The sequence below is a fragment of the Taudactylus pleione genome, unplaced genomic scaffold (genome assembly GCF_031769625.1).
Source record: "Taudactylus pleione unplaced genomic scaffold, aTauple2 ptg000518l, whole genome shotgun sequence".
NCBI lineage: Eukaryota > Metazoa > Chordata > Amphibia > Anura > Myobatrachidae > Taudactylus > Taudactylus pleione.
The window spans coordinates 9785377-9803122 of record NW_028284920.1 but is presented as its reverse complement, the minus strand read 5'-3'; the positions used below and the strand labels follow the sequence as shown (position 1 = coordinate 9803122).

General features: G+C 46.3%; 1 protein-coding gene across 2 annotated transcripts in view; it reads left to right on the top strand.

Moving 5' to 3' along the window:
* The window catches only part of NSMCE4A (NSE4A component of SMC5/6 complex), a 36612-nt gene extending 30532 nt beyond the window's left edge, over positions 1–6080 (top strand). For both annotated transcript variants that reach the window (XM_088450409.1, XM_088450410.1), the window contains 2 exons: positions 4060–4141; positions 5750–6080. In XM_088450409.1, coding sequence (XP_088306535.1) covers positions 4060–4110 — 51 coding nt within the window. In that variant the 3' untranslated portion in view covers positions 4111–4141; positions 5750–6080. The remainder of the gene's footprint in view (positions 1–4059; positions 4142–5749) is intronic.
* The last annotated feature ends 11666 nt before the right edge of the window (positions 6081–17746 follow it).

Here is a 17746-nt window from a genome sequence, read left to right as displayed (position 1 = left end):
ATCAAGCTGCAGACAATTATCCTTTCTCGGGAGGTCCGCCTCTCCCTCACGTGGTGGCTCTATTTAGATGAGAGTTGCCAGGTACAGTCCTACAATGTTACGGCAGTCGCTTGCATAAACCATCAAGGCGGAACTCGCAGTCGTGGAGCCATGAAGGAGGGTAGTCGCATTCTCCGCTGGGCGGACCGTCATGTACCTGCTCTGTCATCGGTCTTCATTCTGGGGCTTCAGAATTGGGAATTGGACTTTCTAAGCCACCAGGACATCCACTCAGGTGAATGGGCCCTTCAATTGGATGTATTTCAGCTTCTGGTTAATCGCTGGGGCCTGCCGGACATCTATTTGATGGCGTCTCTGCACAACCAGAAGGTACCGAGGTACGGCTCTTGCACCAGAGTCCCTGGAGCTCTTCTGGTGGATGTGGACTTTCGATCTCATGTATATTTTTCCTATGATTTTCTGTCGAGGGTTCTCAGCAAGTCGAAATTAGAAGGCGGCACCGTGATTCTGGTAGCTCCCGATTTGGCTGCAGTGGGCTTGGTACGCAGATCTTCTGAGTGCCTCCATCGATGCTCCACTGTGTCTTCCTCCACAGCTGGGTCTTCTGTCTCAGGGCCCATGCTTCCACCCGGACCTAACTCTCCTCCCTTTGACGGAGTGGCTCTTGAGACATCCGTCTTGAGAGCTAAATTTATCTTCTGGTTTGGCGTACCTAGTTCTCGTGGTGGTCTTCCAGGGGCTTTAACCCTAGATCCTTCTGGCTTTCCAGAGTCCTCTCGTTTCTACAGGCGGGTCTGGATTTGGGTCTTCACCTTTCATCCTTTAAAAGTGCAGGTTTCGGCTCTTTTGGTTCTCTTTCAGCGACAGATTGCCTTGATGCCTGATGTCTGTACATCCCCCTGCTTGTTGCTCTGGTGGCTCCGTGGGATTTGTCCTTGGTGCATCGGACTCTTCAGTCGTCTGTGTTTGAGCCTGTGGACCTTCGTTGGCTCATGTTGAAGACTCTATTCCATCTGGCTATTGCTTCGGCTGAGTGTTGGGCAGCTCATCATGGCGCCTCTGTAGAGCAGCTTTGCAGGACAGCCACGTGGTCTTCTGCTCACACAGTGTCTGTTTTTTTTATTCATTTGACACCTTCGCCTCCACGGATGCAGCCTTTGGGTGACGGGTAGTCTGTGCAGCTCAGGAGCGTCCCATCCCTTAGGGGAATTGCTTTAGGACTCCCAACGTAGTCCCTGTGTCCTTTTTATGGAGTGTGAAGAAGAAAAGGCGACTTATGTCATACCTGGTTAAGTCCTTTTCTTCAAACACCATAGGGGAAACAGGGCGCCCACTCTGGCGCACCTGGCTTGCGGGGTTCTCGTTTTCTGGTTACCATGTCTCCTTGGGTGTGTTTGCGCCGGTCTTCTTTCTCCTTCTTCCCGCTCCTGCCTTGGGCTTGCTAACTTGCCTGGCTGGAGGTGGGGTATAGGGAAGCCTGGGCTGCTGGAGTGTGAAGAATTTAACTGTTTGGTGCCCAGACTCTATCTGCCAGCATATACCCAAGCGTAGTCCCTGTGTCCCCTATAGTGTCCGAACTTCTTTATTTAAGAAGAATAATAAAAGTTGTTTTAATATTTGTGTGCCACCAAAGACAACTACTTTTCTCTTACTTTGGGGTAGAAGTCTGGACAGATAGTTGGGCAACTTGTCAAAAAGTTATTTTCAATGGTTAACTGGCAAAGTGAACACTCGGTCTGGACTCCCGATGTAGCCAACCTACGCCTGATTGCATGCTGCAGCATTGGGCCTTACAGTTAAGCTGGGTACACACCATAGGACGGTGTGACCCAGCGATACAGTGAGTGATAAAATGATACATAGTGCGCACCATATACCCTGCACGATCGGGCGTGTTTCTTTACATGCTGCATGTAACAGTACAGATTGGGCGCACACAAAATTTACGTATACGAGATATTGTTTTTCGATCCACGTCAGAACTATATAAAGTACAGTACATCGTGTAGTGTGTACCCAGCCTTACACTGCAAAAAAAAAAAAAAGTAGCTAAATAAAGCTGCACGTTGTGGTGCGGAGTCCATCTGATATGCCAACGTGAGTTTGAGGTGCGATACCATAAGCTACAGTCTAGTAGTTTATCATTGTTACTGGTGTTTTCTGGCCATTATAGGAAGGCAACATTTGTCTCTGTAGAGCAGACCCACTCTGAATACATTTTAAATGTTGTGGTCTATATATGCAAATTAAATAAGTGTGTATTAAATATAAAACATGTCCAACTGCTTTTTACTTTCCTTTTAATTTTGATATATTGATATGTTGTTCAATAGTATTTAACTGTGTTTGAGAGTCTAATATTTTATTTGGGTCCCCTGGGAGTCTGGAAATAATGCTTTGGGGCCAATTACATTTTGTGTGATGTGCCATGGACATGAGATGATCAGCTGCTCACATACTGTGTTTGACTATTAGAAGTTTTTTTCTGGGCACAAACTTGCAATGTACGGTCTGGGAAAGTCACATCATGGCCATTGCGCGGAATTGCAGGATTTTATTGGCCTCCTTATACGATAATTTTACTATTTTCAGACATTGTTAAATAACTTTATCCCATAAAAACATTTTTTCTGCGCATCTGTTAATTAATGTGTTTGCCTAAGTACTATAATGTGGTGGTTATATTTACCACACGGTGCCAGCTACTGCCCGTATTCAATTAGACACGAAAAGTCGGAATCCGCGGGAAAGCATCGCGGATGACGTCATTTCGCCTGGCGGAAAGTTTACTCCGTATTCACTTGCAAAGACTCTTTGCGAAAAGTCAATGCAATGTAATAGGCAGTAAAGATTTGCCTATGAAAGTAAGCGCAAAAAAAAAATGCAGCATTGCGGATTTGGGGTGCAAAGGTGGGGAAACCACTCAGCATCCTGGGGACAGCCCCCCAAAGGCGAACTGCGTAAAATTCCTAAAATAAAAAAAATAGGAACGCTTCAAAATATTACTTTGAAAAAGGGGGCGAAAAAGTACAAAGTTGGGGTACAAACATTAAAAGTAGCAAAATAGACTTTTGGGGGTCTGCAAGTAGGGGTGAGGTGTTTTTTTGATTGCAGGTGCTCGCTTCAGGTGTTTTTTCACAATATTTTTAACTTCACTTTAGAGACTTTAAAATATGCTAGCACACATTTTCAGGTACCCCAATTTGACAGGACTACTTATTTTGACCCCAAATTACTGCTTTATGCCATTCTTCACCACTTGTGCAAAGACGCTAATAAGAAGCTATTGAAACACCTTAAGTTCCCCAAACAGCTTTATTAGGCCTATTCGGGGACATCTACATTTATCCCCAATGTTAGTACATCTTTTTGGGGGGTTCAGGCAGATTTCCCCACTTCTGACAGCACTTTCTGACTGTTCCGACATGGCGGCTTGCCGTTTTCGTGTCCTTTGGAATTGAATAGGGTGAATAGCGGGGGGGCGCCCAATAAGTGTCCGTGCCCAAAACACGCAATGACGGCGGAAACAAGATTCCGACGACTAAATTATCGCGGCTAATTGAATACAGGCCTATATCTGCTATTCATACAATACTACTTGTCGCACCAACTCCTTGGTACCATCATTACAACACAGCAATGATGCCATGGAACATATATAAACCTTCTGGCATTCTTCCTGCCTTTCACCAAGGATCCAGGTATTATACCCCATCGGGAGTACATTTCTTCCATGATAGGTGCTAAGTGAATGTAACAACACCTTTTATAAATATACAATGTAACACTAGTCATCTATTTGGTGTGTATATGTATATAGATATATAGATATATAGATATATATATATATATATATATATATATATATATAAATAATTTTTTTTTTTTTTTTTGTCTGTGTAACCAAAACTTTCATTTTCAGATTTTCTTCCAATGCTGAATTGTATCTTTGTTATGTTTGTACAATATCAAATGTAGTAAAGTATGTTCTTTTAGTTCACTATATTATAGCAATATTGCGTTTGTGTTTAGGTAATATTGTATTTATTTTTGCACTAGGAAATTGTAGAAACATTTGAGATTACAGAATCTATGATACCTCCACCCTGAATAACGTGAAATTTAAGGATCTTGTTCTTGTGTAAGTATTTATTTTGAAATTTGCTATAGTGCTATACTATGTATTGTGCATGTTTCTATTGTATTTATAGCCCAGAAATGACATTTGCTGTGTTTTTATATATTGGATGTAGATTTGAGTGTTCAGTTCAAGTTTATGTTTAGTAATGACCAGGGGTGTCTGCCAAGCTGATTTGACACCTTAACTTTATCGCTGCTTGGGGTTGAGAATATATATATATATATTTTTATCTCACGCCTTTAGTTTCAGTGTATGGTTTTAGGTTATAACCGACTGCTCCATACATCTTCCTGATTGGACATTGCTGCAGAATGTTGGCACTCTATAAAGAGTTATAAGTCTGCTTTATATTTTTTTAGTGTTCTTTATTTTGACGGATCTTGATAACAAACAATACACAACACCATATAAATAGCACAGTAGACTCAGGGTTTTACAGAAATATGCACAGTCTGAACAAGTGACATAGTAAAGAAAGTAAAAAAATAAGAATAATCCTGGCATAACATTAAAAAAATGGAATCTGTATATTACATCAGTGGGGATGGAAGTTAAGGGTAGTAGAAGGGGGGTGGGTGCAGGTTCACTTAGTAACTAGAAAGTAAAAGTGGAGACAAATGTAGTTTATGGATGTTTCTTAGTAATGTCAGTGGGACTGCACCATTTTAAAGTTTACAGAAAAAATAGCCACTTGGGAAGGATGTTCATTTGAATCGAGATGATCCTGGCCAGCCACAAGCTTATATGACACCTCCAGGGTCATTCCATGGTAACTCTCATTACAAAGTGACATAGCAAACCATTAGCAATTCCTGTATACACTTTATTAAGGCATAACCTGTCTTATTATTTTCTCTGTAAATAACATTAACTTCACAGAAATTCTTTTTGCTGTTGATAGCCATGCATATACTTGCTGTGTCACTTTGTAACGTGAGCTACCATAGAATGACCCTCCAGGAGGACAGATCAGATTGTAGTTTAGCAAAGGGGGAAGACATATTCCTGGTATAAGAGATGGTAACGATGCCATCTGATAAGATGTAGTGAGGCTGTCACCAGGAGTGGCATAGAGCACAGCTACAGACTTTTAATAATTTTGTAGTCCGAGATCTCACTATATTGATGCATAATATTGTACAGGTTAGGCAGGGAAATTCTTGCCTGGATTAAAGTCAAAAGTATTCCAGGGTACTCATTGGTAGCAAGGTACTCAGTGAGGAGGTCTTTAATCTGCACAACTACCACAGTATTATGTAGAAGGGCTTCATTAATACGCCAGATCATTGGGCAGGGACTATACTAGAAATAGGGGAATGTGCAGATTAAGGGCAAGGTCATGGCTAAGCTGGATCTTGACTATTCTTGAATAAGAGTTATGGACGGGGGAATAGAAATTATTGTCACGTGTCAGTGGCTCCTTTCCCCTCCAAGAGACGTACAAATGCTTTATTCTATGGTAGATGCTGTGTGACGTTCTCTTTTCTGCCTTTTTTCTTCCTAATGGGATTGTATGCAAAGTGCCAGACTTTGTTCTATTCTTTGTATTTAACTAATGTATATTTTTATTTTTAATTATTTATATATTGACTTTTTCATTTTTTGTAGGATGAGAAAATCTACCTTCGAAGTTATGTACGCCAAGATTATTTTTTCAATTGTAAATTGTTTTGTAAATATTCATTTAATTCTATATATAGTGTTTATTTAAAGTCCCTTTTTAAAGGAAAATACGTCACTGTATAACATTTATAGTTGTGCTATTCTTTATCTGTTTTATAGTCTGTGCTGTACAGCTAAATATAAAAGTGCTTATTATGCACAATATGTATAAACTATATGTTCTCTAGAAATATTTTGTCTGGATTTGGAAATATTTTTTGTTGCTGTATCTGCAGATACTTCAGATGAATAAATTAAATAAATGGGTTTACATGAAGAGCTCTGGGCTATACTTTATAAAGCATGATATTGTTGTAAGCTGCCATCATGTTAGTTTTGTTGGATCGAATGTGCTGAAATACTCATATTGTCAATGTTTGCAGTCTGCCTATTTGTGGTCACCAGCTGACCCCACAGATTAGACCCCCAGATGATCTGCTTGCTTGGACTCCAAATCAAATTTTTGGGCAGTTTGATGATGGTGAGAAGATTCTACATAGAATTACATGTCCTTAAATGAAACTGGGCAAATTTAACTTGTGAGGACATATTTAGTGTTGGGAGAGATTGCCCAGTATTTGTGGGCTACATGAAAAAGCAGACAGTATTTCTCCTGCATGCAAAAAAAAAAAAAATGCATTGGCACCACTTGCATTGAAATATTGTTTGCCTGGTTGCGAATTTGCACCCTTTAGCTGGTGTTACTCCGAACTATAAATGAAACCCTTTAGGGTATATCCAATTGAGTGCAGGATTTTGGTCATAAAAAATTGTTTGGAACTCTCAACCAATTTTGGATTACCGCTGGTATGCACGATCCCGATACCCGCGGTATCAATTAAGAAAGAATTGGTTGCAGGTTTTTTTGTGGCCAAAATTCGTGTGGGACATCAAAAAAAATATGCAGTCCGGAACACCGGGCACTAACCGATGTGTCCCGGCCGCTCCTGGTTCCTCTCACCCTCCCTGTCAGCCCCTCTCCTCCTGGTCATGTCTTATAGGAGGATGCTGGGTGGAGTAGAGGGCTTGCTGTTCTGCTCCACGGGAGGTTTCTGTCCTCTCTGAGCTCGCCTTAGGACACCCGCGTTACGGTTTGACAGATGTACCGCTCCAGTCAAACTCCACACCTGCCACTGCCTGGATGGGTGCAGGGTTAGCGGCGGTAGTGCAGTGTGTGCGGGGAGGGGGTGCAGGGTTAGCGGCGGTAGTGTAGTGCAGTGTGCGCGGGGAGGAGGTGCAGGGTTAGCGGCAGTAGTGTAGTGCAGTGTGTGCGGGGAGGGGGTGCAGGGTTAGCGGCGGTAGTGCAGTGTGTGCGGATAGGGGGTGCAGGGTTAGCGGCGGTAGGGAGGGGGTGCAGGGTTAGTGGCGGTAGTGCAGTGTGTGCGGGTAGGGGGTGCAGGGTTAGCGGGGGTAGTGCAGTGTGTGCGGGGAGGGGGTGCAGGGCTAGCGGCGGTAGTGCAGTGTGTGCGGGTAGGGGGTGCAGGGTTAGCGGCGGTAGTGCAGTGTGTGCGGGGAGGGGGTGCAGGGTTAAAATAAATAAATGTGTGTTTGCTTGGTGTATTTTGAGGTGTGAATTGAGTACTGTGCTTTATATCTATGCCATTTGGAACAATCTGTTTAGGTAAGTTGGCTGCAATGACAGCTAAATGATGCTTATCTAGTAGTATATGGTGGTAAAAGGCACAGCCCATAATAACAATTTGAGGTGCCAGATAATGTCTGTATAAAAACAAAGTGCTGACCAATAGAAGAAATGAATAACCATATCAGGACATGATGCTAGAAATTAGTGTACATATGATATTAGGCAAGTGCCAAAACAAAATGTAAAAGCTGTGCCAAATTCATACTGCCACATCAGTCAGGGTCCATCTGGCTTTATTCATATAGGATTCTGTCCTGGCTGTGACTTTGCCGCACTGTGTAGCGTTGCACAACTGATCGACGAATTATCCCAATCTCACAATAAGATCCTGTTTTTATCATTTTCTCACTACCAGCTACTGAAAGTGATGGTTCCCATGTATACTGTAATCAGAGTATGTCTCCCAGAGATTGTCACCATGGCATTAAAGAGAGGGACATAAGAATTCTGCACACAAAATGGAATTTTAAAGTAAACTCAGGACCTAAACGCTTTTCTTACCTGAGGTCCTGTGTTCAGGATGTATGGTGGGTCCACCAAGATCTGCTGCTGCTCCTGTCGTTTTTACCCCCCCACATTGCGTAATGCAGGGGGGCGGAGTCATACTTACACCCGCATTGAAAAAGCACAAAAATAGCCGATAGCCTCGATGTGGGACCAACAATCCTATAGTTTACTTACAGCCACTAGAACACAGCATTTACTATACATTTATACAATAGAAATAGATAAGAATGAGCTAAAATACAAATAACAGAAACAGTGTTAAGCTGGGTACACACTGACAGATACATTGGCCGATCAATTGATCGGCCAATGTATCTGCTGCCCGTCGGGCAGTGTGTACCCGTGATATGTCAGTGAATGTCGGCGTTGACCGACATATTGCATTGGCTGTGCTGCATAGCCGTGGACAGATATGTCTGTAGACATATCTGTCCATCGGCGGCTGTGTACGAGCGGTCTGCAGACCGCCCGTACACACGCAGCCGCGGGGAGGGGGCTGGGACATGCCCCCTGGTTGTCGGGACCTGCAGGCAGGCACAGATGATGGTTGTTCAGTGTGTACGAACAACCATCATCTGCAGAGGAATTGTTATGAGTTACCGCCGGATGCCTGTCCGGCGGTTGGAATCCCGACAGCGGCTGCCCGACATGGGTGAAAATCCCGATCGTCCCTAAGGTAAGTATTGACTAACCTAATTCCCTCCCCTAACCCTCCCTCAGGGGTGCCTAACCCTAACCCCCCCTTCCCCGCCGCCTAAACCTAACAGTCCCCCCCCCAACCCCCACGTGGCTGTCCACGCTCGGCGTCCCTTTGATTGGAATCCGGGCGACGGTCTCCCGGCGTCGGTAAAATGACAGGCGTCTAGATTTAGACGCCTGTCTTTTAACCCTCACCGGGATTAAGCAGTCGGGAAGCCGGCTGTCGGGATAAGGTCCGCTGGCTTCCCGACTGCATACCTCTGCAGATATATCTGTATAGTGTGTACCCACCTTATATCAGGTAACATTGTACGCAGATGTGGAAATTCGCATTAACATAATTTCTACTTCAGGGTCCTGGGTATCCATAGGATACCTTGGGGTATAGGCGATGGCGGCAGACATCCAGGCACCACAGAGTTAAATCTTCAGCCTCCCAGGATGCACTGGGGTCCCTCTCCTATACCCCGCCCCCGAGCCCCAGGCCACTCAGTTTTCGTAGGTGCCTGGCCGGACCAGTCGCACCGTACAGAGGGGGGTCTTTTTAAGGCCCCTGAATATTTCTTCGCAGCTGTGGCTGCACAACTAGAGAGCTCCAGCATAGGACAGTCAGTATTGACGTCCATGCTGTCACTCCTACACCCCGCCGGTACCAGAACGCCGGTACCGATCCGGGGATGCTGGTAGGTAGCTGAGGTCACAGCTAGCGGTGATCCCCGGCTACCTGGACTGTGGCCGGATGCACGGGGAACAAGGTAAGCGGCGGGGTCCCGCGGTGGGCACCCGCCGGTAACACAGTCCTGTTTGGTCCCCAGGCAGGGGGCTCCCTGGGGACCGGCTGCGCGTGGGGACAAGTACTGATCCTGCGCCTTCCACTAGACCACCAGGGACAGCGGGCCGCAGCATGTGCGGTACAGCGCGGCGTCCCAGGGGTTGATAGCACGCCAGGGGAGAACGCCTTCCCTGTCTCACAGCCGGCGTCTCCCCCGCTGCACAGTGCCATTCCACAGCGGTCTGAGCGGGCTGTGTCAGCGCTCCTCCCCCGGGCCCTGCCTTCTCTCTGCTCCTCGGTGGCCATTTTCTCACTACATGTGCTGGGGATGGCAAACGCTGCTGGAAGCTGATACAGATGCCATTGCGGTCAGGATCCCCCGCATACCTCTCCTTCAATTAAGGTCAGTGTATGCAGCACTGTTTCCTACCAGGCTCTGGTCTGTGTAGTTGATCGCAGTGCTTGTAATGCAGGATGTTATCTGTGCATTGTATGTGACTTAAATGCTAGCGCTGTTTGCCTGTACTTTCATTTCTGACTGTCAGCCTTTTCCTATCCCTGTTCTTCTGCTACAGCCCTTGCGGTGCGGTGTCGCAGGGTGTTTATTACCTCACAGTAAACGTGTTTTTTCTATGTGGGAGGTCACATACGCTCCGTTCACACTCCTCATGTCGGAAAGTGAACGAGGATATCCTCTTCCAGCTATAATGTACTGATATCATGTGCAGTTAGCGGAGGGATATGTAGACGCTGAGGGTTTATGGAGGGCATGTTGTATTATATATCGCGCCCCATTTCTGTCACTGTGCCTGCACAAAAAATGGGGACCGCCCTCAGCTGGCTAAGATGCTTACAGCCTGTGTGGGCAACGCCCCCTGCGTTTCCCCATAGGGGTTATCGCAGCCTGTGGTGGTCTCATCACATGCAGGGGTCCCTGGACAGTTGATGGTACCCCAGTGTATCCTGTTTTTCGCCCCCCTAGGTCTCGCAGGAGCCTGTGTGGGTGAATTTATTGTCCAAATGGTATAGCACCTGATGGACGTTTTACAGGGGGAGTCACCATTTCGGCCTTCTAAACGGCCTTTCGGGTCTCAGACGGGTAAAGACATGACGTCTGATGACAGTGACATTATTGACTTTTTCAGACACGAGCCCCTTAGTGCAAAGGAGGCGTAGTCTGGGTCTAAAGTCTATATACCTGGCCTTCTACGGGCAGTCCGTGCCGCTTTGGTTATTACATATCCCCCGTGGCTAAATCCAAATATGCCGCCTTTAAGGATAAGGGTGTTGCCACTGTAATTCCTCTATCTGGTCAGGTGGATCATTTAGAGGAGGCGTGGAAAATCCGGGTAAGCGGTTCCAGCCTCAAATACGGTTGACCTTTTGCATACCCCTTTTGCGGATAATTAAATTACCGAATGGGAGTTACCTTTACGGGTAGATTCTCATGTTACACGCCTAGTGAGGAGTGCTACGTTGCCCATGCCCTCCACGTCCTCTTTGAAGGAGGTTCCAGATTGCAAGGTGCAAATATATCTAAAATCCATTATTCCCTTGCTGGAGGGGCTTCCAGGTCGGCTATGGCCGTGTGCTGGGGGGCCAGAGCCATGGAACACTGAGTAGGTAACTGGATCTCTGCACACTGACTCTCTAGCAGAGCAGGTGGATAGTGGCAGATTCTCAGAGACTTTGCCACGTTCATAATGAGACGGTCTTACATATAGCCTACTCCTTTCCAGAATCTCCTCGGCAGCAGTAGCGGCTTGCCGCTCCCTGTGGTTGCGCTCTTGGAAAGCGGACGCAGATTCCATTTGGAATGCTTTGCCTTTTATGGGACAAGTCCTGTTTGGCCCTCGTCTGGACGCAATTGTGGCCCTGCAGGCAGCAGCTACGTCTGCGTGTCTGCCATCGGCTACAGTCCCATCAGGGTCTGGGACTTTGTCTTTTCGGCCCTGTGAGGCCAGGGTAAGTCTAAAATACAGCTTTCCAAGACAGTCAGTAGCCAGGAAATCTGCTCAGCCATAAGAACAGGCTTGGAGTACAAGACGTCATACTCCCAAGTTGGACTATAAGCCTTCAGCCTCACGGGACGGGCCTCCTCTCGGGAGCCCCCAGAGTTGGAGGCCGGCTTCTCCAGTTCGCCCAGTGCTGGTGTCTGACCACCACGGACACTGGGGTAAGAGAAGTATTTTCTTGAAGGTATGTCCTTTCCTCCCGGTAAAAGCCTTCCAGTCGGTTTTTCGTTACAGGTCTTCTGTCAATTCAGGACAAGGCCCTGTAATTTTTGAGGGTGTTGCACTCTATGCTCCAGGCAGGAGTTATAGTACCTATTCCGTTGCCCCAAAGGGGAACGAGGTATTACTCCATCCTCTTTCTGGTACAGACACCCAATGGGTCTTACCAGGACATTCTCAACCTCGAATCCTTCAACAAATTCTTAAGGGTTCCTCGGTTCGGGAGGGGGACCCTGCATTCCATCATTCAATGGAGCCTGGGAATTTTGTGGTGTCGTTGGATATATTCAGGGTGACTACCTGAATATCCCTCTTTTCTTAGCACACCAGTGTTTTCCTCAGGTTTGCAGTGGTCGATAAGCATTTCCAGTTTCTGGCATTGCCCCTTGGTCTGGCCTCCGCGCCTCACGGTTTACCAGGGTCATGGTAGTTATGGCAGCCCACCTGCGGATGCAGGGGGTCCGCTTGTTACCCTATCCGAGTGACCTCCTGTTGTTACCACGGTCTCCAGAGATACTTCAGTGCCATATGCAACGGACAATATCTGTGTTGCTACGTTAGGGCTGACTGATAAACTGGAAATGGTCCTCTCTGATTCTTCACAGAGGATGCTCCATATCCCAACATCTGAGGATCTTTGTGATTGAGGAAAAGATCTCTGCATTACAGGCAAACGTACGCAGTTGCCTGCAGAGTCGCCGAGTGTCTATTCACTTGGCAATGTGGTTCCTGGGTTCCAGGATGTCGCTGTTCGACATGGTGGAGAGTACCCAGCTTCACTCTAAAGAACTTGATCCTCTCCGGATGGGATGGGTTGCCCCATAGGATAAAGTCAATAGGCTTTCCCCGGAGGTTTGTCTCTCTCTGGCCTGGTGGCTGCAGAAAGCTCACCTAAACAAGGGGCACCCCCTTTGGGATTGTGGACAGGGTCCTTCTGACGACGGACGCCAGTATCCGTGGCTGGGAAGCAGTGGCGGGTCCACACTTGTTCCAGGGCAGGTGGACACCAGTAGTTTTTGCGCTTCCCATAAACATCTGAGAACTCTGAGCAGTATTCAGGGTTCTCCAGCATGCAGGACAGGTCCTCCAAGGAAATACCGTGCAGGTACAGTCTGACAACGCCATCATGATGGCTTATGTAAACCACCTAGGAGGTTCCCAAAGTCAGGCGACACTAACAGTGGTGTCCCGAATTCTGGCTTGGGTGAAAGGCTATATCCCTGCCGTCATCGGCAGTGTTCATTCAGGAATCCTCAGATGGAAAGCAGGCTTTCTCAGCCGTCAAGACGTGCATTCAGGGAAATGTCCTCTTTATCAGGAGGTGTTCAATCTTCTGGTGAACAAGTGGAGCCTTTCAGAGATGAGACTCTTCTGATAGACGTAGGTAGGTCCAGTGGACCTTCCAAGTTGTGTACCTCGTCCCTCCGTTATCCCTTCTTCCTCCAGTAATAGCAAGAAGGAGGCACGCTCCTGCTGATAGCTCCAGCGTAGGCCAGATGGCACTATTACTCAGATCTTCGGAGCCTCTCAGTTAACACTCCGAAGCTGTTGCCTCTACGCCTGGACCTGTTGTCTCAGGATCCTGGCTGATACCCAGACCTGGGTTGTCTGTCTTTGACAGTGTGGCGGTGGAGACTGCCCTCTTAAGGTCTAGGAGTTTTTCCAGCTCTATAGTTAACAGGGGCTCTGTCCATGCTAAGAACTCGGAAGTTTTTATCTGCAAGAATTTACCATTAGGTATGGTATACTTTCTTTCAGGTGTCGCCTAGAGGCTAGGCTCCTCGGATATTCCGGATATCCAGAGGTTGGCTTTTCCTACAGGTGGGCTTAGATAACTGTCTTCGCCTTGCTTACCTCAAGGTGCAGGTTTCTGCCCTGTTAGTATGGTTTCAGTGTAGGATTGCTACTCTTCCTGATGTCCGCACCTTTGTGCAGGGTGTACGTTATATTCAGCATCCCTTTGTTCCACCTGTGGCTCCTTGGGATTTGGCTGTGGTCCTTAGGGCTCTCTGAGGACCGCCATTAGGTCCACTGGGCTCAGTGGATTTCAAATGGCTTACGGCTAGGACTGTATTCCTTCTGGCTCTTAATTTGGCCAGTAGGATCTCAGAATGGGAGGCTTTGTCATGTAGACCTCCCTTTTTTCTCATCTTTCCTAGGAACAGGGCAGTGCTTGCCTTTACTTCCCCAGTCCTGTCTGCTGGTGAGGCCTATTCGGCTGTGGTACGGGCGCTAAGAATTTAAGTTGACCGTACCAGTCCATTTAGGAAATCAGACTCTCGGTTTTGTCCTTTCTGGTTTCCATAAAAAGGGTTGGCCTGCCACTACGCTAACTTTGGCAGGATGGATTCACAGGTCTTCCTGTTCCATCCTCTATTAAAGCTCTTCCACTAGATCTGTGGGTCCTTCGTGGGCAGCTCGACGTGGCGCCTCAGCGGTGATTGGCAGCCACGTGGTCATCTGTCCATATTTTTGTAAGGTATTATGCTCTTGATACCTTCGCCTCTCAGGATGCTTCCTTTCGGCGGCGGATTCTCCTTACAGCACAGGAGAGTCCCCACCCTTAAAGGATACTGTTTTGGGACATCCCCAAGGTATCCTGTGGATACCCTATGGACCCTGAAGTAGAAAATATGAGATATGGTATGAACTTACCCTTGTTATCTCTATTTCTACGAAGTCCATAGGGTTCCACAGGACTCCCGCCCTGTCGCACCTGTACTGCAGATGGGCTTTGATCTGGTCACCGGTTTCTCCGTCTCCTTCTGGTGAGAATGTGATTCTTGTGTGTTCCAGACTGTCTTCTCTCTCTTTTTTGCTCCTGCTCCGGCCTATGGCTTGTTACGAAACTGAGTGGCCTGAGGCTCGGGGGCGGGGTATAGGAGAGGGACCCCAGTGCATCCTAGGAGGCTGAAGATTTAACTCTGTGGTGCCTGGATGTCTGCCGCCATCGCCTATACCCCAAGGTATCCTGTGGAACCCTATGGACTTCGTAGAAATAGAGATAACAAGGGTAAGTTCTTACCATATCTCAAATATGAAACATTTTAATATAAATGATGTCATGCATGAAATTTGGTGTAAACTTGTTAATGTATGTACATAGACGTGGATAAACTTGTTACTACCCTTACAGCTCATTGAAACAATGCTTTATGCTTCCAGAAAAGATAACGACAGCTACAGCCGGCCGAACGGTCATGCGTTATGACCGTTCGTACATGGCTCTGCTGTCGGCGCTGCTATCTTGTAGATAGCAGCGCCGATAATGACGGGCGCATAGCACCCCTGTAATTTACCGCCCAGACCCCCGATCATACATCGGGGAGAAGCGGTATCAGCGCACATAACGTGCGCTGATACCGCTTCTGGGCTTCATACATCTACCCCATTATCTCATGTATATCTGCATGCCTATGTTATGTCATAGAATACAACAAAGAAACTGGGAAGTGATACATTTTATTGTTTGTTCTCCAAAGATATTCTAAAATGGCCTGGACAGATTTGTTGGTACCCTTTAGAAAAGATAATAAATAATTGGATTATAGTGATAATTCAAACTAGTAGCATCACACAATCGTCTAATCAATTACTCTAATTAATTATTCAGCCTATTTAAATGGAGAGAAGCCACTCTGCTGTTTGGTATCATTGTGTGCACCGCACTGAACATGGACCAGAGAAAGCAAAGGAGAGCGTTGTCTGAGGAGATCAGAAAGACAATTATATACAAGCATAGTAAAGATTGAGGCTATAAGACCGGCTCCCAGCAGCTTGATGTTCCAGTTGCAAATATTATCAAAAAGTTTAAACTCCGTGGGACTGTAGCCAACCTCCCTGGATGAGGCCGCAAAGGAAAATCTACCCCAGATTAAACAGAAGGATAGTGAGAATGGTACAGAAAACAACCTAGGAAAGCTTCTAAAAATGTACAAGCTGAACGCCAAGATCAAGGTACGTCAGTGTCTGATCGCACCATCCAACACATTGAGCGATAGTGGGCTGCATGGAAGACACTGGAGGACTCCACTTTTGATAAAGCAACATGAAAAAATCCAAACTGGAATTTGCTAAACTGCATATGGACAAGCCACAATGCTTCTGGGAGAATGTTCTCTGGACAGATGAGTCAAAACAAGCTTTTTGGGCAGATTAAAAAAAAAAATGGCAGCTTTCAAAGAAAACACCATACCTACTCTGAAACATGGAGGCTTTGTGATACCCCTTTTACACCAGAGCTAAAACCCGGGTTATTGCAGGGTTAACTCTGGTAGCTCCTTGGTGTAAAAGCACCCGGCAATCCAACCCAGGTAACTTGCAGGGTTTAACACTGGAATGACCCGTGAAACCCTGCAGTGTAAACTGCGCAAACCAGGTCACGATGACCTGGAGCATGCCGGATGATTGGCCGACTTCAGTGGCGCTTGGAGATGACGTCATCTCCAAGCGTCCACTTCCACGCCGGAAGAACCGGGTCACCGCAGACCCAGCTCTGGTGTGGATGACACCGACTCGGGAATATCCTGGGTCGGCGCCGACTAAATTCCGGGTCTGATCCAGTTTGGAACCCTGTTCCAACCTCCAGTCAGACCTGGAATTTAGGTATAAAGCGGTATTATATAGCTGCCTTGCTTAGTCTGGCACACAGTGCCATGAATCTCTGCAGGACACAATGACATCTAAAGACTATCAAGGCATTCTGCAGTGAAACATATTCCCAAGTGTCAGAAGTCTCAGTCACAGGTCATGGGGTCCTCCAAAAGGATAATGACCCAAAACACACAGCTAAAAACACCCACGAATGAATAAGAAAACATTGGACTACCCTGATGTGGCCTTCTATGAGCCCTGATCTGAGTCCTATTGAACATCTATTGAAACAGTCTGGAGAAGTCGCCTATGAAACCTGAGACAGCTGGAGCAGTTTGCTCAGGACCAGTGAGCCAAATTACCTGTTTACAGATGCAGAAGTCTCATTGGGAGCTACAGAGCTCTCTTCATTGCATTTATTGCCTTTAAAAGTTGTGCAGCAATATATTAGGTTACGGGTCCCATCCTTTTAGTCCATGTCATTTTCAGTTTTATTATTTAAAATATTCTGTTGAATAAAAAAATCAAATGCAAAATCTGATTTCTGTTAAACACGGAATAAACAATGATAGATACCAATTACTTTGGTCAGTTTCAAGTTATTGCAGAAAAAATATGGGTTGTTGTTTTTTCATGGAGGGGTGCCAACAAATTTTATGTATGTATATAGTGTGATCGGTATGAATAACCGCCGGACCTGTGTCTGGCGGTTCAAATTCTGACACCGGAATACCGGCAGCAGTGAAGATCCCGATAGGTAACTAAACTAACTATACTTAACCCTCTCCCCCACCCCCAACCCTCCCTTAGGGGTGCCTAACTCTAACCCTAAGTCCCCACCGGGAGCCCCTAACCCTCACCCCCTGCGGCTGCCGCCTGGCTTACCTTCGTCTGGCTACCGGCGTAGGGATAATGATAGGCGTCGGGATTTCGAAGCCTATCATTAGTCCCCTGTCGGGATTGCACAGTCGGGAAGTCGGTGGTCGGCATTTCGACCAACGGCTTCCTGACTGCGTACCTATGTAGTGCATGTGTATCACAGGTTCCATTCCAATTTCCCTTCTCAGTATTTATACAAGTACATCACTGCAATTTCCCATATCAATTTAGCAGGATCATCTCCTGTAATAAACCCTTTTCTTTGCAAGTCATCCATAGTAATCCTTCCCATAGTACTAACATACAAAGAAGAAATATAAGTGGTTATCCTAATGCAGTGCTTCTCAAACTCGGTCCTCAGGACCCCACACAGATCACATTTTCCAGGTCACCCAGCAGGTGCACAGGTGTAGTCATTACTCACTGGCACATTTTAAAAGATCCACAGGTGCAGCTAATTATTTCACTTGTGATTCTGTGAGGAGACCTGGAAAACATGCACTGTTTGGGGTCCTGAGGACTGAGTTTGAGAACCTGTGTCCTAATGTAATGCACATACAGATATAGAAATATTCACACTTATAACCTTTATTCATATCTACATAAAATCTATT